At 34.2% G+C, this 21,770-nt stretch overlaps 1 protein-coding gene across 8 annotated transcripts in view; it reads right to left on the reverse strand.

The window, feature by feature from the left end:
• Window positions 1-21,770, reverse strand: part of MCTP1 (multiple C2 and transmembrane domain containing 1) — a 697,990-nt gene that overhangs the window by 322,055 nt on the left and 354,165 nt on the right. For all 8 annotated transcript variants that reach the window (XM_051993794.1, XM_051993777.1, XM_051993761.1 and 5 more), the window contains exons 3-4: window positions 21,067-21,209; window positions 5,048-5,127 (exon numbers count right to left, since the gene is read on the reverse strand). In XM_051993794.1, coding sequence (XP_051849754.1) covers window positions 5,048-5,127; window positions 21,067-21,209 — 223 coding nt within the window. The remainder of the gene's footprint in view (window positions 1-5,047; window positions 5,128-21,066; window positions 21,210-21,770) is intronic.

The following is a 21,770-nucleotide window of genomic DNA, read 5'->3' on the forward strand; positions in this document are numbered from 1 at the left end:
ATGAGGATCCAGCAAAGGAGACAGAGAAGGAAGTCAGATAAGTAGGACAAGAACCAGAAGTGAGTAGAGTCCTAAAAAGCCAGAAAGAAGAAAGTGATCAACAGTGTCAAAGACAGCAGGAGTCAAAGAGACTGAAAACTGAGAAAAGACCATTGGATTTGGCAAGGAGGGAACTTTGGAGGAAGAAATTTCATTGGAAGCATGAGGTGGGAAGCTGGATTTTAAGGAGTTAAAATGAGAGTGTGTGAGGAAAGAAGATGAAGGAACCTAATACTTCTCAAGGAATTTAGGCAGAAAGGGCAAAAGGCATAGGATGACATAGGGAAGGGAAGAAGAATCAAGTTGGATAATTCTGACGCGAGGAGAGACATGGGCAAGTTTGTAGGCACTAAGAGAGGAATCAGTAGAGAGGAAGAAGTTAAGATGGAATGAGATGCATTGTAAGTAAGGGGGATTTTTTCTTGACAAGGAGTAAGGTCACTTCTTTCTGTGAGGATTTGAAGTGTAGTCTTCTGACTCTAGCAAGAGTCTCCAGTTTCTCTAAAAGTCCATGCATATTCCCAAGTATTCTCCCAGAAACAGAATGTACATATCAGTATCCTCTATGACAATTCTTTATGCTGATTTAAGAATGAGGCAAAGCTTGCTTTTCTTTTCTTTTTTTCTTCTTTTTTTCTCTTTTGAGCTGATTTTTTTTTTTTTGTTTAGCATGATGAATATGGAAATATGTTCAAAAGAATCACACAAATTTAACCTATGTCAGATTGCTTGCTGTTTTGAGGAAGGGGAGGGAATGGGAGAAGAGAGAGGAGAGGGAGAAAAATTTGGAACACAAGATTTTGGTCAAGTGAATGTTGAAACCTATCTCTGCATATATTTGAAAAAAAAAAAAAAGGAATGAGGCAAAGTACTGTATACCAAATTGCTTACCTTCTCAATGAAGGGGGGAGAAACCAGAATTTTAAAAAATTAATGTTAAAAATAGTTTTACATGTAATGGAGGAAAATAAATGCTAATTTTAAAACAAAAAACAAAAATAATGCAAGAAGGAAGTAGAAGTCAGCAATTAAACATGCTGCCCAATGCCACATGGCAATTCAGGTTTTAGGCTGTGGACATGTTTAATTTTAGCATAGAAGAGATAAAAAGACTGGATCAAAGATTCATTTTCTTTTTATGGCGGGGGAAATTATCAATGTCCAACAATGATTTATTGAGTACTTATCTTAGACTTAGCATTGATTTAATGCAAAATATCCAACAAATAACTGAACAGTGTACAAGGGACTGTGTGGTAGGGATAATGTCATTTAACAAAGTTTTGTTAAATGACAGTTCTTTGTTGAGTTAATTCTGTGGTCAGAGAGCTGTGTGAGAGTGAGAGGGAAACTACATTACTTCGGTTGAGGGGAGGAGGATAGAGAAAATTAGCTAGTGATCTGAGCTAAATGTGCCTAGTCTACACAGAATAAGGTTCTTATTTGTATAATGAATATGGAAGCATAGTGAAATCTATGGACCCTTTCTTAGAGTAATACTTTTTTTTTTAATTTATTTTTTTCAGTTTCTTTATCTTTCCTCTGGTTACATTCAAAACAATTTTTTACATTTGTTTTTAAAAATTTTTGAGTTCTAGATTCTGTTCTTTATCCCCACCCACAATTAAAAGACCACTTGTGAAATTATGTAAAACATTTCCATAAAAGTCAAGTTGTGAGGGAAAAAACATAGATCTCCCACTCTAATGAAAATAAAAACCCTCAAGAAAAATTAAGGGGAGAGAGAAGGGGAAGGGAGGGAGGAATGGATGGAAAGAATGCTTCAATCTGTATTCAGCCACAATCAGTTCCTTTTCTGGGTATGGATAGGATTTTTCACAAGTCCTTCAGAATAATCATGGATGATTCTACTATTGAGAATAGCAAAGTCATTCATAGCTGGTCATCCTCGAACATTGCTATTACTTTGTATACAGTATATTTTACTTTGCTTGAGTTCATGGAGGACTTTCCAGGTTTGTTTGTTTTGTTTTTTTGTTATTTTTTTTTTCCTGAGAGCATCTTGTTTATTATTTCCCAAAAAACAATAATACAGAATGATGTTTTCAAATATATAAAACAAAATACATATGATTACAAAGAAAACCAATTATATTTTTTAAAAAGAGTGTGGAATCTACATTAAAATTTAAATGATTCACAAATGTAGCATGGTAATTGATATCATGAGGATGGATGACACTATTCTTTTGGATATCAGGAAGGAGGGGAAACCTAGGGAATAATGAGATTAGTTGGATCAATGACTCAAATCTTGTTTTTGGAATTAGAAAAATTGAGAAATTGGTAAGGGAGAAAACCCTGAGGCCAAAAATGAAAAGCCCCTGAATGTAGTCTAACAAGGAAATGATGCCTTAAAAAGACTTGAGGCCCAAAGTTTGATTAGTTAAATACCTCATCCACAAATCCTTGCTTTGTCAGTCTCCTTGCCTTGAGCATCAAGGTTATGATTTTTTTAACTCCAGACTTCTTCACCTTGCCCCTGAGTGGGTATCCCTTAACTTTTTATGTGTTGTCTTTCCCCATTAGAATGTATGCTGCTTGAGGGCAATGACTTTCCTTTTGCTATTATAGTATATATTGCTAATATATATTAGCACAATTACTGGCACATAGTAAATACTTAATAAATACTTGTTCTAACTATCTAGTTATCTGTCTATCCATTCATCTATCATCACCACCTCTTGAATGGATCTTAGGAAAACTGAAAAGTAATTTCAAAGTTTCTTTAAAATAAAAAATAGAAATTATTGATTAGTGACCAGTAGTTATATTTGATAGCAATGATTTCCCAAACTGTTGGCCATAAGTAGAATTTTTAGCTATGATTTAATACAGACTTAATTTCTATAAATAGTCAGTTGACCTATCTGATAAAAATGCAATAAAGAGTTCTGTGTCAATGAAATGGAATACTTGCTTTAAAATTAAAGAGAAATGATGTTTCTTGCTCTTGTGGACCTGACAGTACACAATAAATCTAAGTATATTAGAGCAGTGTAAAATGCCAGTTGCTACATATGATAGATCTAGTTATGAACCAAGATCATGAACTAAGCCTCTTCAATTTTTGCAGATGAAAATTATGAACTGAGAACTAGAATGAGTTTCACAAAATTATTCTGCTTTTATTGTCCACCTACTTGTAATTATATCATTCAAAACTGACACATTTGTAATAGGTCTCTGATTTTGGCCTTGGAGAATTTCATACATATATTTTCCCTTCATTTTTTATAAGATCTCCATAAAGTTAGTGTTTAATAAATATTTTTTGACAAATGAAAGAAAACTAGTCTATCACCCTGGGAGCATATTCAAATTTCTTATACCTCACAATCAGGAATTTTGTGTCTATTCAACCTAATTCTTTTCTTTTTAAAGAAAAGGGTAATTCTTCTGTCCATAAGATCCCAGAAGTTATTCAGTCCAATTCTATATTATATAAGTGAGAAAAATGAGGTCCGAGGAAATTAAGTGATTTGTACAAAGTCACACAGGCAAGTGGCAGAGCCAAAATTTTAATCTATATCTTCTGACTCCCAATCCATTAATTCTTTCCATTCCATCACATATACTTAATGACTAGTCTACCATTTTGCACATTCATTTCTCTTTTTGAGACTATATAACACATACATAAAGTCATACCCCATTCCTCCATATAAGTCCTTGACTTATTCTTAGATTTGGAATCCTTGACCTCATGATGTCTTGGTGTCCTTCATAAGCCATTTCTTCTAGGACTTGGCTTTGTTCTTGCTAATACTCTTGGGGCATGATAGTCGTGTGGCTCATTTTCTATTGAGAAAACTCTCTCATTCCAACCTGTTGCTTGTAATGACTTCTGATGACTCCCTACCTGTGGACTACCTTGATGCTATTTCACTATATCTGCTAAGTTGTCCCTTTAACTAGTTTCCTTAATAAAAACTACTAAACTCCTTAAAAGTTAAAGACCATTTAACCCAACTACAGAAAAGAAAACTGAGGCCCAGAGAGGTCATATGACTTTTAAGTCCATGAGTAGTAAGTGGTAGAAGCAGGTTCTGAACTCAGGTCTCTTAACTCCAAATCCAATGGTTCTTAATGCCACTTGCTGCCATTCTCTTATTATTTCATCCGCATCTTCCCTTGACTTCTTCCTTGCACTTACTGCTGAGCCTTTCTAACTTTCCTGTCTCAGTAGGATATCTAATCTCTGGGTCCCTGATCTGGCATATTTCACTGCCTGCTGACTCCAGTACTATACTTAAATGTCAAAAGCACTTTGAAAGATGCAACACATTTTACAGATGCAACTACCAATAAATCCCTGTATAGCATCTCTTTATAAAGAAGCTGGTGATCACTTCTATGTTAAACTTTTGTGAACTTTGTGTAAGTGGTAGAAAGATTTAATTGAAGCAAAATTCACAAGTATTTTCTTTTTAAAAACTTATTTTTATTTTAAATTTACATCTCAATGGAATGGGTATTCATATTTACATAGCTAAATAACTTTTTAAATGAGGCTTGTACATGAAACTATACACTTCTATAGCATATGTGTATATACACATATGTATGCATACATATTTTTTCTTTTTATGTGTAGAATGAGATCAATTTGTAACTTTTGATACTATCTTGCTTATCTAAACTTCTTTCCATTTTTCTCTCCATTAAAAAAAGCTGCCTTGATGTCTGTTATTCTTTCTTTTTCTTTCTTTTTTTTTTTTTGTTACCCTATCAAAATCTCTCTTTGCTCTCCAATGGGAAAAAATGAAGGAAAAGAAAAATAAAGCAAAACAAAAATAATTTCATAAAGAGCTCACATTTGCTCTATATGAAAATATGTCTCATTCTGTTTCTTGAATCCATCACTTCTCTGTCAAGAAGTTGGTAGCAAGAAGTTTCATTTTCTAAACCACAAGTGTAATGATGAAACACAATTGTGGTATTTAATGGTTTTTAGTGACAGATGACTATAACAGAACTGTACCTTTTTAACTCCAATAATGTGAGATCCAAAAAAGCTGAACCCATAAAATCATCCTGTAGTCCAAAGTCATAATCAAAGACCTGCAATAAAAAAGACATAATGCATGTGTTATTCTAGAAACAAATGAGAATCTTTGGGTTTGAAAACTCCTTAATTAGGAAAAAATGAGTGAGTAACCTATATCACTCACTACAACTCTGATATTCTGAATTCTGAAATAATCTGAGATCTATTTAGTTATTTTCAGGGATGCCAAATTCCTTCTTTATCACCATCTTATAAGTTCTTTTCCTTTCATTTAAAGAATGCATACTGTACAATACTCTAATGAGTAGAGTTTTCCCCAAATTGAACAATGATGATATATCATAAAAGCTGAGGAATAAAAGTCTCTATTGGACAGTCCTATGAGATTTCCTTTCCTTTTCCCCAGTTAAGTAGAGATGTTGGGAATGGAAAAGTATAATTATATAGCAATATGCTAGTATAAAATTCAGCAAGTCTTTTCTCTATATAGGGCTCTTGTCAGGATAAAACAAGATAATGAGTTCAATTTTCCCATATTTTAAAGTACATTTAGGTTCCATCCTTTGGGATGGCAGGGGCAAAGGTGAAGTAAACACACACAAATATGAGAAAATTGAGCTATTATATGTGAAGGCACTTTGAAAATTTTTTTTTTAAAGCAGAGTAAAAATGTGATATTGTAACAGTGTCATTAACAATAATAAAATGTAAACAAAAATAAAAGAGACTGTGGGTTTGCTACATGGGCATATCTTTATCTTTCTCCTTGCTTAGAAAAAGATTATTTTTAAAATATTTGCTCAAAATACACCTACACATCACTTCACAAATATCACTTTCTTAAGCCTACTATGTTACTCTAACACATATTTTAATAATTCAGTAAGTCCAATATGTCAAAAATGGGATTAGAATTTAGAAGTTTTTAAATCTATCATTTTGGCTCACTTTCCATAAAATGTTCCATCATGGCAAAAAAAAAAAAGTGGCAGAAGTTGTGAATTTATTTATGTGATGATTCTGTTATTTCAAAAAAAAAGTTGAAGTGTCAGGGAAAACAATTTAATTCCTCTCTGATATTATGTACCATTTCTATTAGTGGCCATCATCACTAGTTCCTGATTAGGGTAGCAAAAACTAGATTATGAGCATTAAAAACTGATTGAGGAAGCACTATTCAGTATTCTACTTAAGCATTCCTATATAAGGCAAATTTATTTATTAAGGAAACAAACATAGATGAGTAAATGAATAAAACAATTATTAAGCATTTACTAAGTACAAAGCACTATGGTAGATGCTGGACAAATTAAAAAGAAAATACCTGCTCTTAAGAAGCTCACATTCTAATGGGTGACTCAAAATACATTTAAGATTTTAGCTGCAAGTCAGATAGGAAGATTAAGGGTCACTAGGATGTTGCAGCAATGAAGATGCCACTTCTTTAATGTCATTTTTAATGAGGTTGAACTATTTCTGGTTCTCCATTGACCCATGAGCCAAGAATCTTGGGTGACAACGATGGCTATAGATGATGGGCTGCAAATACTGCTATAATCTTTTGATTTGAGGGTCTTGGGCTGTCACCATAAGGGTCTATAAGAAGATGATAATAAAGATAGTGGTGATGGTTTGATTTGCTGGCAGAGGCTATTTCCTGCACAATGGAGAAAGGGCACAGTTCTAGAATCAGAAAGATTTGAGTTTAAATTCAGTCTCAGACACTTGTTAGTTGTATGATCTAGAACAAATCATTTATTCTCTTATTTGGCTCAGTTTCCTCAATTGCAAACTGGGGGTAACAGTCAATTAATTTTTTATTAAGCACTTACTATGAACCAGGCACTGTGTAAAGTATTGAAGATATTCTTAAGAAAAAGAAAAAAAAATCTTTGCACTCAAGGAGCTTGCAATATAATTGGGGAAGGCAAAACAGAAAAGAAAACTGAAAGTGGGGGCACCATGAGTTACCTTGTATGCCCTGATAGAATTAGAATCATGCAGAGTGGCTGAGGGAAAATGAAGACATAGGATAATAATAGTATCTATCTTTCATGGTATCAAATGAAATAACATTAGCAATAAAATTAACATTTTTAACATATTAGCAAAATATTATCTTAGTATAGTGCCTGGCACATAGTAAACACTATATAAATACATATTCCCTTCTCTACCTCCCCTTACCTCATCTATGAGCTTCCAGCTGGAATGACATCTTTGATATGTATTTCCCTATTTCTAATTTAATCAAGTATGCCCTTACCTACAAAAAAAATTGAGTTTCTTTCATTTTATTGCTTAATTTATTAGATGAATTATATCCTTCTGAATGTTTGGAAAAACTCATAAATAAAAATACATTCTAACAAAAAATTTTTTAAAAATCTCTTTTATAATCTTCAACTAAAAAGCACTGAGAGAATGAGTTGGAATAAGGGAAGAAATAGCTCTTTTTTAATCACTGATTTTTATCCATGTATACTATTACCATTGATTGAGAGGGGTATGAGGAGATCCATACATTCTTCAACATTACTGGGAAAACAATGTAGGTGCTAATTATTATGGTTTGATAGGAAATTCCCATTTATTCTATATAATAATGGAGTTTTTTTTTTTTAGAAAATCTAATACAATATGACAACATTGAAACAAAAAAAAATAACTAAAGGTAAATTCTGTGCAGAACATTGTACTAATCACTGGGAGAGAAACAATTATACAGCATCCCAACTACTCAATTTGTACTCTATTTCTACTAGTGGGGATGGGCTGGAAGTGTGGCAGTGTGTGGAGGAAAAAACAAAAACAGCCATTCAGTTAATAAACATTTAGAAAGTAGCTATTATATATCAGTGGGCAGCCAAGGGATGCATGGAGTATGAGGTCGGAGTCGGAAAACTGATCTTCCTGAGTTCAAATATGGCCTCAGACACTTACTAGCTGTGTGAACCTGGACAAGTCAATTAACCCTGTTTGCCTCATTTTCTCATCTGTAAAATGAGCTGAAGAAAGAAATGTCAAACCACTTCAGTATTTTTGCCAAGAAAACCTACCCGGGATTATGAATAGTGGAACATGACTGAAATGACTAAACAAATGAATCAATGGGTAGCTAGATGGCTCAGTGGATATAAAGTGTAGGATCAAGAATTGGGAAGATGAGTTCAAATTCAGCTTTAGACAATAGCTGTTGTGTGGGCAAGTCATTTACTTTCCATTTACCTTAATTCATAGAAGAAAATAGCACACCATTTCAGTATTTTTGCCAAGAAAATCCCATAGACAATGATCCACAGGGTCATGAGAAGTTGGTTATGACTGAAAAACTGAATAACTCCTGCTTTCAAGGAGCTCAAAGTCTATCTAGGATACTGTGACATAATTTAACTTGTATAGGACTGCTTGCCATCTGGGAGAGGGGGTGAAGGGAGGGAGGGGAAAAGTTGGAACAGAAGTGAATGCAAGGGATAATGTTGTAAAAAAATTACCCAGGCATGGGTTCTGTCAATAAAAAGTTATTAAAAAAAAAAAAAAAGGAGCTCAAAGTCTAACGTGGGAGATGGCACACAAACAACTAAGTATGAACACACTACAAATTGAAAACAAGCAAGTACTAGAATTGAGAGGGAGAGATCAGAAAAGGCTTCTTGTAGAATATGGAATTTTATTATATATATATATACATACATATTAGATTTGTTTATTATTATAGCTTTTTATTTACAAGATATATGCATGGGCAATTTTTCAGCATTGACAATTGCAAAACTTTTAGTTCCAAAATATGGAATTTTAGATGAGACTTGAATAGAAACAGGAAAGGCAGGAGGCAGAGATAAGGAAGAAGAACATATATAACTTAAACCTGACTATACATACATACATATATGTATAAACAATTAATTAATGTATTAATATGGAATATATACCAGAAATAATAAACAATTAATGAAAAATATATAATTAAGTTCATAAGAAATTAGAAATAATAAAACATTACAATAAAGCAAAACTATAAGGGGGAACCTCATTACTAATAGGGGAGATCAGAGGTGGCTTATTTGAATTAGGCTTTAATGTGTGAGTAAGAATCTAAAAGATGAAGCCAAGGGAGAGAGGGATATTCCTGGAGTGGAACTAGTCTAAGTAAAATCATGACGTCATCAAAGGATAAAGACCTAGTCATTTTGTTATAACACAAAGGAAGGAGAGGGGAATAATTTGAAATAAATCAAGGAAGATTCAGTCAGTGGATTATAGTTTTAGAAATGGAAAGGAACCTTAGAGGTCAGTCACATATGTGGGATAGAGCTACCTACCATCTCCCATATTTTGTATAGATAAGAAAACTGAACTCTAGAGAGTCAAGTTATTTGTGTTAAGTGGCACAGGAGAGAAAAAAAAAAAAACAGCAGAAAGAAGAATTAAATCCAGGTTCTGTGACTCCAAATTCAATACTCTTACCCCTATATTATGTGATGGTAGGTTGTTCTTGAATACTAAATATGAACTTGCCTCAGCATGGACAAAATGGAATCATTGGATATTTTTGAGTAAAGAAATGACATGATGAGGCAGCTAGGTGGCACAGTGGATAGAGTACCAGCCCTGAAGTCAGGAGAACTTGAGTTCAAATTTGACCTCAGATCCTAAATGCTTCCTGGTTGTGTGACCCTGGGCAAGTCACTTAACCCCAATTTCCTCGGCCAAAAAAAAAAAAAAGGCAAAAAAATGACATGATTTTATCTGTTCATCAAAAAAAAAATTACATTAGTAGTATGAAGGATTAACTGAAGATAATAAAACCTATTAGAATACAGTAGCAATAATATAGACAGATGGTCCTGAGGGCCTGTGTAAAAGTGGTGGTAGTAGGACAAGAAAGACATTACAGAGATGCTATTCAGATTATGGCAATTAGGTAGTAGATAGAGTGCTGGGCTTAAAGTCAGGAAGCCTCCTCTTCCTGAATTCAAATTTGACCTCAGACACTAAGTGGCTGTATGATGATGGGTGAGTCACTTAACTTGTTTGACTCAGTTTCTCATCTGTAAAATGAGTTGGAGAAATAATTGGCAAACCAATCCAATATCTTTGCCAAGAAAACCTCAAACTAACAAAGAGTTGAACACAACTAAAACAACTGAACAATGCCAATAATAATTGAGATTATAGTGGCAGAATATGCCAAATGGTTGTGTACTGTGCATGTAAAGAAAGTAGCTACAGTTTCAAAATAATGTATTCTTGAAATATTAAAAAATAAAAGGTAACTAAAAGGAGTTTTAAAAATTCAAAGCTTGAAGATAATGAAGATGAAAGTATGTGCAATGAATTAAATATTTGTGTCACTGATAAAAAGAGAAGGCAGAAGTATAAGAAAGGTTAGAGGGAAATATAATGGACTCAATTTTTTAACATACTGAATTTAAATTGGTGGTAGAACATCTAAATACAGATGTTCAGTAGGATATGTGAGTCTAGAGCTTGAAAATGAGAGATCAGGGCCAGAAATAAGGGTCCAAAATTCATTTGCATGGAGAAGATAGATGAAATCATGAGAGTAGATAAGATTTCCAAGGAATCAACTATAAAGAGAAAAGAAAATGTCTTGATCTTTGGAAAATAAGACCAACATTAAGAAAATGGAAAGATGACAAGCAAATAGTGAAGAAGAAAGAGGTGGAATGAATAGAAATGTAGAAGGATCATAAGTTTCACTAGTGTATCCAAATGGCTATTTTTTAATTTAAAACTTTTTTTAAAGCATTTAATTTATCTGCACACATTTTCCAATAATTTCTATATTGTGTAAATTCAGACAATAATAATGTTAATAATGATAGTGGTTAGGACTTTATTGTGCTGTAAGGTTTGCAAAGCATTTAACAAATGTTTTGTCATCTTACCCTCACAACCACCCTAGAAAGATTTTTATTCACATTTTATAGATAAGGAAACTCAGACAAATCAAGTGATTGTCCAAGATCACACAATTAGCAAATATGTATGGCCATATTTGAACTTGGGTCTTCCTGACTGTAGGTCCAGTGCTCTATCCATAGTGCCATCTAGCTTCCTCATATGTAATTAAAAAGAAAAAAAAAACAAAGCCAAACTTATTGATTACTTCCTCCTGGTCATTGATCATAAACATGATTTTAATATGCATTGCAAATATCTGTGACACATCTGATAAAACAAATGCATATTTTATATATAAAATTTGGCATTGAATTTTACAAAACAAAAAATACACTGAAAAAACAATTTCTACCATCCAGTCTACTCCCACTAATTTACACCAAAACTTCTATGCCTTCTAGGATTGTAAATTGAAACACAATTCGATGTGTTCAAATGTACAAAATCTTTCCAGTATCACAGAAAGCTACTAAAACTAATACATAAAGTAATAGAAGATAGGGAATGAGGTATGGAGGGAGTCTTCAGTGGGACAAGTCTAAATAACTAAACTCCAGATCATTCCTTTTCTTCATTCTCAAGGATTTTCCCTTTTACTGAATTTTATGTATTTACCTCAGTTATCCACTTATGTTAGGAATTCTTAACCTTTTCAGCATTATAGATTCATTTGGCAGCATTACAAAGCTTCTATGGACCCCTTTTCAGAATAAAGATTTTAAATGCTTAGAAATATATAACCAATTAGAAATGTAACCAATTATATTGAAATATAGTTATCAATTTTTTTTAAATCTACTATTTCCAGGTTAAGAATCCATGACATAAAGAGAAAAACATGGGAGGGAATAACATTGAAAGCTAACATTCCTTCATTAAGGTAAGTATTCACACATTTTAATACCTAGACATTATTCCTTAGCCAGAGGGGAGGCAGCTATAAGTGAAATCCCCAGGACAATAAGCAAATCAAATGGGGAAGAAATGGGAAATCAAAGTCCCACTGTTTGCTAAATTCCTGTTTCAGAAATTTAGAAGACCCCTAGGAGCTCAGAAACTCCATATCCCACTCCAGAGAATATAGGAAAAAGAAAATATTCTGAAATGTATCATAAAGTGTAATAAATTTTTAAGCAGTTACTTCAATTTTCAAGGTAACAAGTATCATTCATTGAGAAATGTGAGCCTCATATAATTTTTATTGTTTTTAATTAATAATACCAATACCTCATTTCCATATAGTCTTATGTGGTTGGCAGAAGGAACCCAGTCCTAAGCAAGCACATTTGCATTTGAATATGTTAACACCTTAGACTAGTAGAGTTTATGAGCCCCAGAATTACTGAATATCCTATCAAGAAGCCTGACAACAAAGGGACAAAACTCAGGATGTGTCTCCATAATAGGTACTGAGTTCAGTCAATAAAATTAAGGACCCCACCGGGAATCAAGACTAAAATCACAGTGTGGAAGTCAGTGTAACAGAGTTAAAAGCAATTTATTTGTATCATCCCAATTTCCAGTTCCTTTAGTTATCTTAGGGACTATATTGAATTTCAAAAAATGATAGAAAATTAATTTTGCATAAGTTTTCTAATGATTTTAAAATTAAATTAAGTACATTTTGTGGTGGACTCAGTCCATCAAATATGTAGAAATAGAAATTAAATTAATATTATATGACAACATATGGAAAAAACTGAACAATGCTGACTCATACTTCATATTCAGTTTAAGGCTTGAGGAATGGCACATATAAATTAAAAAACATGAAAAGTTAGTTACTTTCATGGTCTAAGTAGACTGTAATGGCCAGTTCCCAACTGTTCCCAGAAAATCAGGCATAAATGAAAAACAAGTGGACAAATGGTGTTTTCACTCTTTAACAATACAGGGACAAATAGATGAGATGCCTGACTGCTTCAGAGTCATGTGTGATGGATGGTACAAGTAGAAAAATGCAAAATGCACAGTGAATGCAAAAATATCTGTAGTTTAAAAGAAATTTTGCTCAAAAAGCCAGAGACTTTGTTATTGTAATCATGTTTAAACTGGTTCTAGAGATCTGCCCCCAGCTATGGATCTAAAACATTCTTTTGAGTAATATATAATCTGCTTAGATTTAATCTTTGAGACAGGAAATGATGCTGGACCATTTTTTAAAAATGCAAATATAATAAATCAATCTTTTGCACATTTTATTATCATTTGACAGCTCTAAACTCAAGGTATTCTCAGCCTGTATCAAAGAATTTTCCAAGTATATTAAGACAATAAACTTTATAATAGTAGGATGATTCTAAGTAAAGATGCCTTCTGTGAGAATCCTCTAGTTTAATTTAATACCTGTTGGATCCCCAATTCTTGACAAAAAATTGGCCCCCCCAAAAGCAGTTTATATAAATATTCTCATGCAGCTTCTCCCTCTTCCACTGTGACCCTATGTGCTGATTTGAATGCCTTTGAATGATAGAGGCAGTAAAGGGCCAATTTAAAATTTCAATTCATTTCAACAGCCTCTGAAATTGATGTATTCCTTTATCAGAGCTGAACACATCACATTATTTAAGCAGTGAGCCACAGCAGCATTGTAGACTCAAAAAGGGTTCCAAGGCCCTTGTCTTATCTTAAGTGTTACATTTTAACCTGCTATGTCTATTGCTACCTTATTACAATCCCTTTTCCAGTCTCTTTTCTACTGGATCCTACCATGGGAGAAAGCAAACCACAGAAACAGGAGCAATCCCCTTTTCAACTAATACATGCAAAATTAAAAGTTACATTTTTTTCAAATAAAATTAAACATAAATAGTCATTATGTACACAGTACATAGAAAAGACAACTTCAGAATTTTTAAATATAAATTATGGATTTAAAAAAAAACTGGAAGTAGTAATTTTATAGACTTTAATGTGATTTTATAACTTTGGTTCAAAACTGGATTTTGTGTTCCCTTGATGCTTTAGAGATTGGGGCATAAGTAGACATGGACCCCAATTTCCTTGGACTATATCTGTGAAGGACATTCTTTACAATCACATATTTCTAGCTACTGATACATTTTCATATCACCTGTCACTACAGATTTCAATACTTACTAAGATATTTTCCAGGCAAGATTAGTTTCCTATCATAGAAGACATGTGCAAGACATCAAAATCAAGAATTCCATTGAGAATAGGGAAAGAAAATGAAAATGTTGCAATTTTCAGGTAATTCTAGTATTTGAAAATGTCACAGTCATCAATGGATCATATTTAGATTGTGCTTTTGCATTCGACACAGAAAAAGAAAGTTAGCATATTCACTTAGGCAACTTACCTCCCCCTCCCAATAAAGCTAGAAATTACATCCAAAACACATCTTACAAAGCTCACAGAAATATCATGAAAATTGAATTAAATACTAGGAAGAATTTTGCAGTGTATAGAATACAATTAAAAAGCACGAGAAAATGGTAATACACTTCAAAAAGTATAAACGTGTTCTTCTTTACTATTTCTTTTTTTTTTTTAAAGAACTAATGTAAGTAGATTATTGGCTAAAACTTTATTTCATAATTCAAATTAAAAATTAGAAGTCATAGTATTATTCACCTCTTACTCTTCTCTATAAAGTGGAAAATAAATTTTTCTTAACTCACAGATTTGCTATGAGAAAAGCCCTTTGTAAAACAGAAAGAATTATACTGTCATCATTACCAGTTAATAATAATAACATGAAGTAAAGGAAAATGCCTTATATCTTCTCTGCTATGTGAAAAAAGGATTCAAATATGAAAATAACAAATATATATACGTATATGTATGTATTGGGGGCAGGTGGGTGTTATACCACAGTTCTCTTTAACAGTCCTGACTCAGTTTCCCTGTATGAGTTTCCCTTGTCTCAGTTTCCTTAACAGTTCTGTCTCAATCCCCTAAGTAACCCTCCCCTCCCTCCCCCCCACTCTGGTCCATTAAGATTGAGGACCGTTTGCTCTAAGGTTATAAATTGTTAGCAAGATAAACAAGAGAGTAGACCTCCTGACTCTTTTCTGTCCTCAAGAATTTACAATATCCCTCTAAAATCTTCCAAAATACCTCACTGACATCTTTATCTCTGTGTATTCAGACATCCTGTTTCTGGGTTTTTAGGATTTATGGCCTCCCTATCCTGACAGAAGTTTTTCCCACTTCTTACCCCTTCCTTTGTTTAGAGAAAAGGTACTTAAGAAGTTGGGGTTCCTCCATTCATGGCTGGAGGCTGGCGGCTGTATGCTGGACGCTGGATTCTTTGAGATGACAATCTCCTCCAGCCCTGGGACCAACATGGATTCCTTGGTCCCAGTATATCTTTATCTCTGTCTAATTGGATAATTTGAGACGAGAGTCCTGTCCAGTCAATTTTACTCATCCATTAATAAAATATTAAAAACTCTCTAATCTCTCTTCTGCCTCAGTTTCTCTGGCATTACAGGTAGCATACTAGATAGAGAGCTGGGACTGGAATCAGGAAGTCAGTAAGACCTCCGTTCAAATCAGACACTAACTGTGACTCTGGGCAAATCATTTCATCTCTATTTGCATTCATTTCCTGAGTTATAAAACAAAAATAATGATAACAGTGCTTCTAAGGGTTGTTATGAAGATTAAATGAGATAATATTTGTAAAGAGTTTTGTAACCTTAAAATACTATATAAATGATACTTATTCTTATTATCATTACTATTTTTGTTCTTCTTTTAGGAAGATTTCTAAAGAATGGTTAAATTGTATTTAAAAAGAAAAACCTCAGTGGTTTCTCTTTTCTCAGGGCAAAAAATTGGAAACTGGGGATGCCCATGAATTGAGAAATAGCTGAATAAATTGTAGTATGTGATTATGATGAAATATTATTGTTTTGTGGGAAATGATGAGCAAGATGCTCTCAGAAAAACCTGGAAACTGATTATGTCTGAATATAGATTAAAGCATATTCATTCTTATCCTCTCTCTTTTTCAATTTATCTTAAGGTACTTTTTTTTGGAGGGGAGACCTATATTTTCTTTCACAACATAATTTATGGAAATATTTTGCATATATTCACAGTGCTTTCTTAATAGGGGTTGAAGGGGGATAAAGGAAAGGATCTGGAACTTAAAGTTTTTAAAACAAATGTAAAAATTGTTTCAGATGCAAGTGGTGAAAAATAAAAACATTTTTTAAAACTCAGTGGTTAAACAACAATCTATCTTGTCTGACAGTAGAGACAGCCAGGTGGTACAATGGATGAATGATTCTAAGAAAGGTATTTTGGTTGTTTCCCCCACTCTCCAATTCTGGGATTTATTCTATTAATGGATCTCAGAGTCAGGCTTTATTTACTCTATTAAGCTTTAGCTTTTAAAAGCAGAACTCCAGTTCCTTGCCCTCTGGAATGTCATCATCTTTTCAGCCACATTGGCCTGGCCTTGAGGCCAAACACAGGAGCAATTTGCCTTGCTGAAAGCACTTTTCTAGAATTAGGCTGATTTTGTCATTTTTCTGCTCTTCTAGATTTCTTCTGCATCTTCAATTACTTATGCAAATTTTTCTCCTCCTTGGGGGTCTGTTTTGTGGCTTTCCTCCTGCCCACAAGCAAAGCAGGGAAGAATGAGACTGCAACTATTGATGATATGGAATGTTATTCATGAGTACAATTCAGTTATAGATTATATCAATAATATTGGATTTGGGGCCACAGCAGCGGGTAGAGGTTTCCTAGGTATCGCATGGCATGGCATTTTAGGACCTCTGCAAAGAGAGGGTTCTAGATTGGCTCTTTTATAAACCTTGGCTACAAGCTGGGGGTTGCTCTTGACGGTGCTGGGTACAGCTTGAGTTGAATTGAATAGATCTTAATTGAATAGGGTTGGAATTCTTTAGCTCAGGACTCAACCAGCCCCACCTAGATAAACCACTTTATCTGATTCCCTGGGGCGGTCTCTCACTGAGGCAAGATTGAAAGAGATTTTTCTCCTTCAAGAAGCTTCAAGTGCTTTACTTCATGGCTCATTCCCAAAGTCAGAGAGAAAGAGAAAGAATTTTGGGGCTCCCCTCAGTATATCCACATAATTATACAAAAGTAGGGAGGATTTAGGACTGTTTATTCACTGGAAAGAGTTGGGAGCCTTCAAAGAATAAATATGTTTTTTTCTTTAATCATTGTATCTCAACTTTCTTCTAACTGCTAATTAGCTACTGTGCCTTTAATTGGGTTATATTAGCTTCAATTTCATAGTCAGTGTCTCACTTTTTCCCTTCCTCATCTTCTTGCTTTGACCTAGTATTTTTGATGGAAATACATAAAAGAATGGGACATCTGAAATGTGTTCTTATTGTCAAAACCCACCCCACAGATGGGCAAATGCCAAGTTAAAACACTGGATTTGATTTTTCACCAGCAATAATGGTCAACAAGTTTTTACTTATAAAACTTTAGGTGATTTATGGATCTAAAAATATAGTCTGCTTCTAATTAGAAGCCTAGAAAACATATTCTATATACCATTGAGTCTTCCTTGCTTCCCCTTCATCTAATCACTATGACTTGATGGCTATATCAAATTGTAGCCATTTTTACAAGTTTGCTGGCAGAGTTGCTGCTTTTTGGCCTACGAGCATCAAAATTCCATCACTCAGTAAGCATTTATTGAGCACTTAGTATAATTTTCAAATTGTTAGGTTAAAGAGGATGGTGAAATCCGAGTCATTTGTTCCTCTCTATTTAGTCTTGAACTTCCCTTTATTTTGTCTCTATCAAGAGGCATACATATAATCATTTTCTCTCCCCTAAGAGACTGAAACTGAACAGGAATTTTCCCTTTCCTAGGTAAAAGGCTTCTGAATTTGGAGTTGCTAAACAAGCAACTCTCAAAGATGGTACTATTGCTAGAAGGTTGAATCACTGATCATATTATTATTTTTTTTAAATTGTAACTTTTTATTGACAGAATCCATGCCTGGGTAATTTTTTTTTTTTTTTTTACAACATTATCCCTTGCACTCACTTCTGTTCTGACTTTTCCCCTCCCTCCTTTCATCCCCTCCCCCAGATGGCAAGCAGTCCTATATATATATTGAATATGTCACCGTATATCCTAAATACAATACACGTTGCAGAACCGAAGTTCTCTTGCACAGGAAGAATTGGATTCAGAAGATAAAAATAACCCGGGAAGAAAAACCAAAATGCAAACAATTTACATTCATTTCCCAGTGTTCTTTCTTTGGATGTAGCTGCTTCTGTCCATTCTTGATCAATTGAAACTGAGTTAGATCTGATCATCCTATTGATGAAATTCTCTTTTCTCTCCAGAAAGCTAGTGTTGCTGAATTTTTAACACTCAGTCAAGGGCAATCTCAAGCTGTTTTGAGTTTTGTCTTGCCACAGGACTCAGTAGACTCTGGAGGAGAGAATGAGATGGATGACTTTGCACAGCCCTGCCTCACTTAAAACCAATTCATTTGCAAGTCAAAACATTACCTTACTGATATGTTTGGTCCTTTTGGAGAATAAAAGACAAACAACAAGCCACTTTTTTACCTGGTTCTCAACTTCTATCAGCTAAAGAGGGGCCTCCCCTGGTACTCCACCCCCTCCTCTTTCTGGTCCCTCAAGAATTTGAGAACTGGAATTCCCTTCTTGGGACTAGTGGACATGAACTTGCATATACTTCCCAATGATCTTTGCACCAGCTGTTAATAGTTTCTATTCTGGATAACCATTCTGACATGGGACTAAGACCCAGGACCCTGCTGTATTCTGACTCTTCCTCAACATAGATAGCTTCATTTTACTGATGAAAAAACTAAGGCTGAGAGGTTATCACTTGCTTAGAGTCACCACTATTAACTGTCTAAGGTAGGATTTAAATTCAAGTTTTCCTGAGTCTAGCACTGCATCTACTATGTCACTCAGTTCCCCAAAGGGAAAAGGCCCCTTTCCTCTTCCTTTTGTTAATGTGGTTTCAGTAGAGCAATTTAGGATGTGTTTGGGATTTAGCACTGAATGAGATAAGATGAGATCTTTCAAGACAGTTGTGAAAATCAAGTAAGGCTTCATCTATTTCAAAGTTTGAGTAGGCCTGAAGGACTTTAAGCATTAAGTCAAGGGCATACTTAAAGTGTCTCCTCTCCGCTATTCTCCTTAGGGCACACTTAAAGTCTCCTCCCTGCTATCTTCTTGAGGACAATAAAGTCTTCTCCCTATTATCCCCCTAAGGGCATACTTAAGCCCCCTTCTTGTTATCCTCCCTATTTCAGCCAAATATGGGCAACTATGTACTTATTGGTCAAGTTCAATTTCTTGGGTAGTTCCCGTGTTTAGAATGTAAGATCCTCAGCCAATAAGGATGAGCATCAGTGGTGGGAGGGGGAATTTGCGTTAGGGATTAAAAGCGTTGACCCTGCCCCCTCCTGTGCTTCCTCCTTTCGATTGCCTGCTAGATGGGTGGGATGCCTGATTCTAGCAAGAATGTATAATAAACTTTGCTTTGCTTCTAGAGATCTATCCAGTCTTTTTTGTTAAATGGTTTCTGACCCACACAGCACTAAATGATAGGATTTGGTCATGTGAAGAATTCACAATGGTCATCCTCTTTGGCAAAAGGTAAATTTATTTAGGAGAAGATGTTACAGACAAAATGGAGAGATTAAAAAAAATTACAGGAGTAATAAATATGAAATAGATTTGGGAGACCATATAACAATAAGAGAAAGGACAAATTCTCTGTTGAAACTCACAATTAACCAAGAGAAAGGAAACACCCCATGAAGATGGGAGTATGCCCATAGAAAGATACCATGGGGCAATGGTGGGGGGATGAGAGAAAAAATCCTGAGGTAATAGTGGAGGGATGAAAAGAGAGACAACATGTAGCATGGGGGAAGGAAGATGGAAAGACACTAAGAGGCAGAATGTCCTGTCATGTTATAACTCCAAAAAGGATTCAGCAAAGATGGCATGGGCCATAAATAGATTTATAGGGGAAATTATAACTCAGATTTCTTATGAAATAAACATGGCATGGTCCACAGAGAGAAGGATTATGATGTTAAACTGATCCCTATCAGTGCTCTTCCCTGATTGCCTAATGGAATAATCTTATCAGTACTTCAGTCTTTCTCTGCCAATCCCCTACTTACTCAGGACTTCATTACCTGTTACTCTATGCTTTTATAATATTCTAAGTATATTATAGTTCTGTCTTTACATTCTAAATCTTTCCCCACCCCCTTAAGGTTATAAGCTTTTTATTGACAAGGACTATGTTGTGTTTCATTTTTGTATTTTTGTCTTGTACACAGTAGGCATGTGTTAAACATTTATTGAATTGATAGTGTACAGATTCTGGATCACAGAATAATTCAATTCAATCCAATCTTACCCTCTCTAATTCAGTTTAAATTTTGGATAAGAATGTAGAGTTTCCTTTTAATTTAATCTAATATTTTTTTTTTACCAACTCGTAAACAGTAGGCAAGTCAATAATAGCCCCAGTCCAAGACTTAGTGACCCATTATTTAGGTTTTGATGGCTTAGATTCAGTTTAAATAACAACCGTTTTCTGTTTTGGCCAGAAATTCTAGGGACTTCCAATCCCAGATTGATATTTTTTATGATGTTAAACTGATCCATCTTTTGATTCAATTCTTACCTAGCCTTTAGTCACAAAAGGGCATAACTGAAAGATGTTAAGACCTTAAGTAAAAAAGGCCAACATCACTCACTGAGTCCCAGATTATTACCAGTCATCTTAATATTTTTTTCTAGCCACTGGACTACCATGAGTCTGGAGGAGAGACTTTTCACAGCCCACCCTCACTTAAATCCAATTCATGGGCAAATCAAGACATCACCCTCATGATGTCATTGGTTCTCTTCAAAAATAGAGGATAAACAACAACAAAAACAAAAACAAAAGAGTAGATAAAAAGATGCACATGATGCAGAGAACTTCCACTGGTGAAAAATCTTTTTAGACAAAGAAGACAGCTTTATTGAACAAGCATTTCTATGTCAGCTTCCATTAGGGTGAAAGAAAAAAAGTAGCTCACCTTTATATAGAGAGGCTCCCTAGGTTGATCAATAAGAATGCAAGCTTTTTCCTCCCACACAGGATTGAGATTCTTGTGTATTATTTTACTTCTAAAAACTTCTTTTCCTCCAATTTTAAACTTCACATACGGATCACTTGTCCCTGTTTAGAGAGAGGCATTTTGATCTATGTTAATTATCACAAAAACAGGAATGGTGACTAATCACAAAATGTTTAACATAAGATCATGAAGTACATCACATGGGGAAAATAAGACTTAAAGATAGTTTGTTTTATTTCCCTTACATAAGGAAAAGGTAGTCAATCTATTTTTATGTCTGGAAAAGTATCTTCTTTCTAGGGAAAACTTGTTTGAATAATTATAATAGCAATAAGAACTAGGATTTCTACTCTGAGATATTTAACTCAAGTATTAACAATAGTAATACAAAGTAACATTTATATAGGGCTTTGAGATTAGCAAAACATTTTGCAGATATCTATTTGATATGATCCTCGAAACACCCCTGACAGGTAGGTTCTATTGTTAGTTTCATTTTACTGATGAAAAACCTAAGACTGAGAAGTTACCACTTGCGCAGAATTACACCACTGTTAACTGTTTAAGATAAGATTTAAATTCAAGTTTTCTTGAGTCTAGCATACAATCCACTATACCACTCAGTTGCCTCTATCTTCTAATTGAATACAATTCATTCATTG

The sequence above is a fragment of the Antechinus flavipes genome, chromosome 1, assembly GCF_016432865.1.
Source record: "Antechinus flavipes isolate AdamAnt ecotype Samford, QLD, Australia chromosome 1, AdamAnt_v2, whole genome shotgun sequence".
NCBI classification, from domain to species: Eukaryota; Metazoa; Chordata; class Mammalia; order Dasyuromorphia; family Dasyuridae; genus Antechinus; species Antechinus flavipes.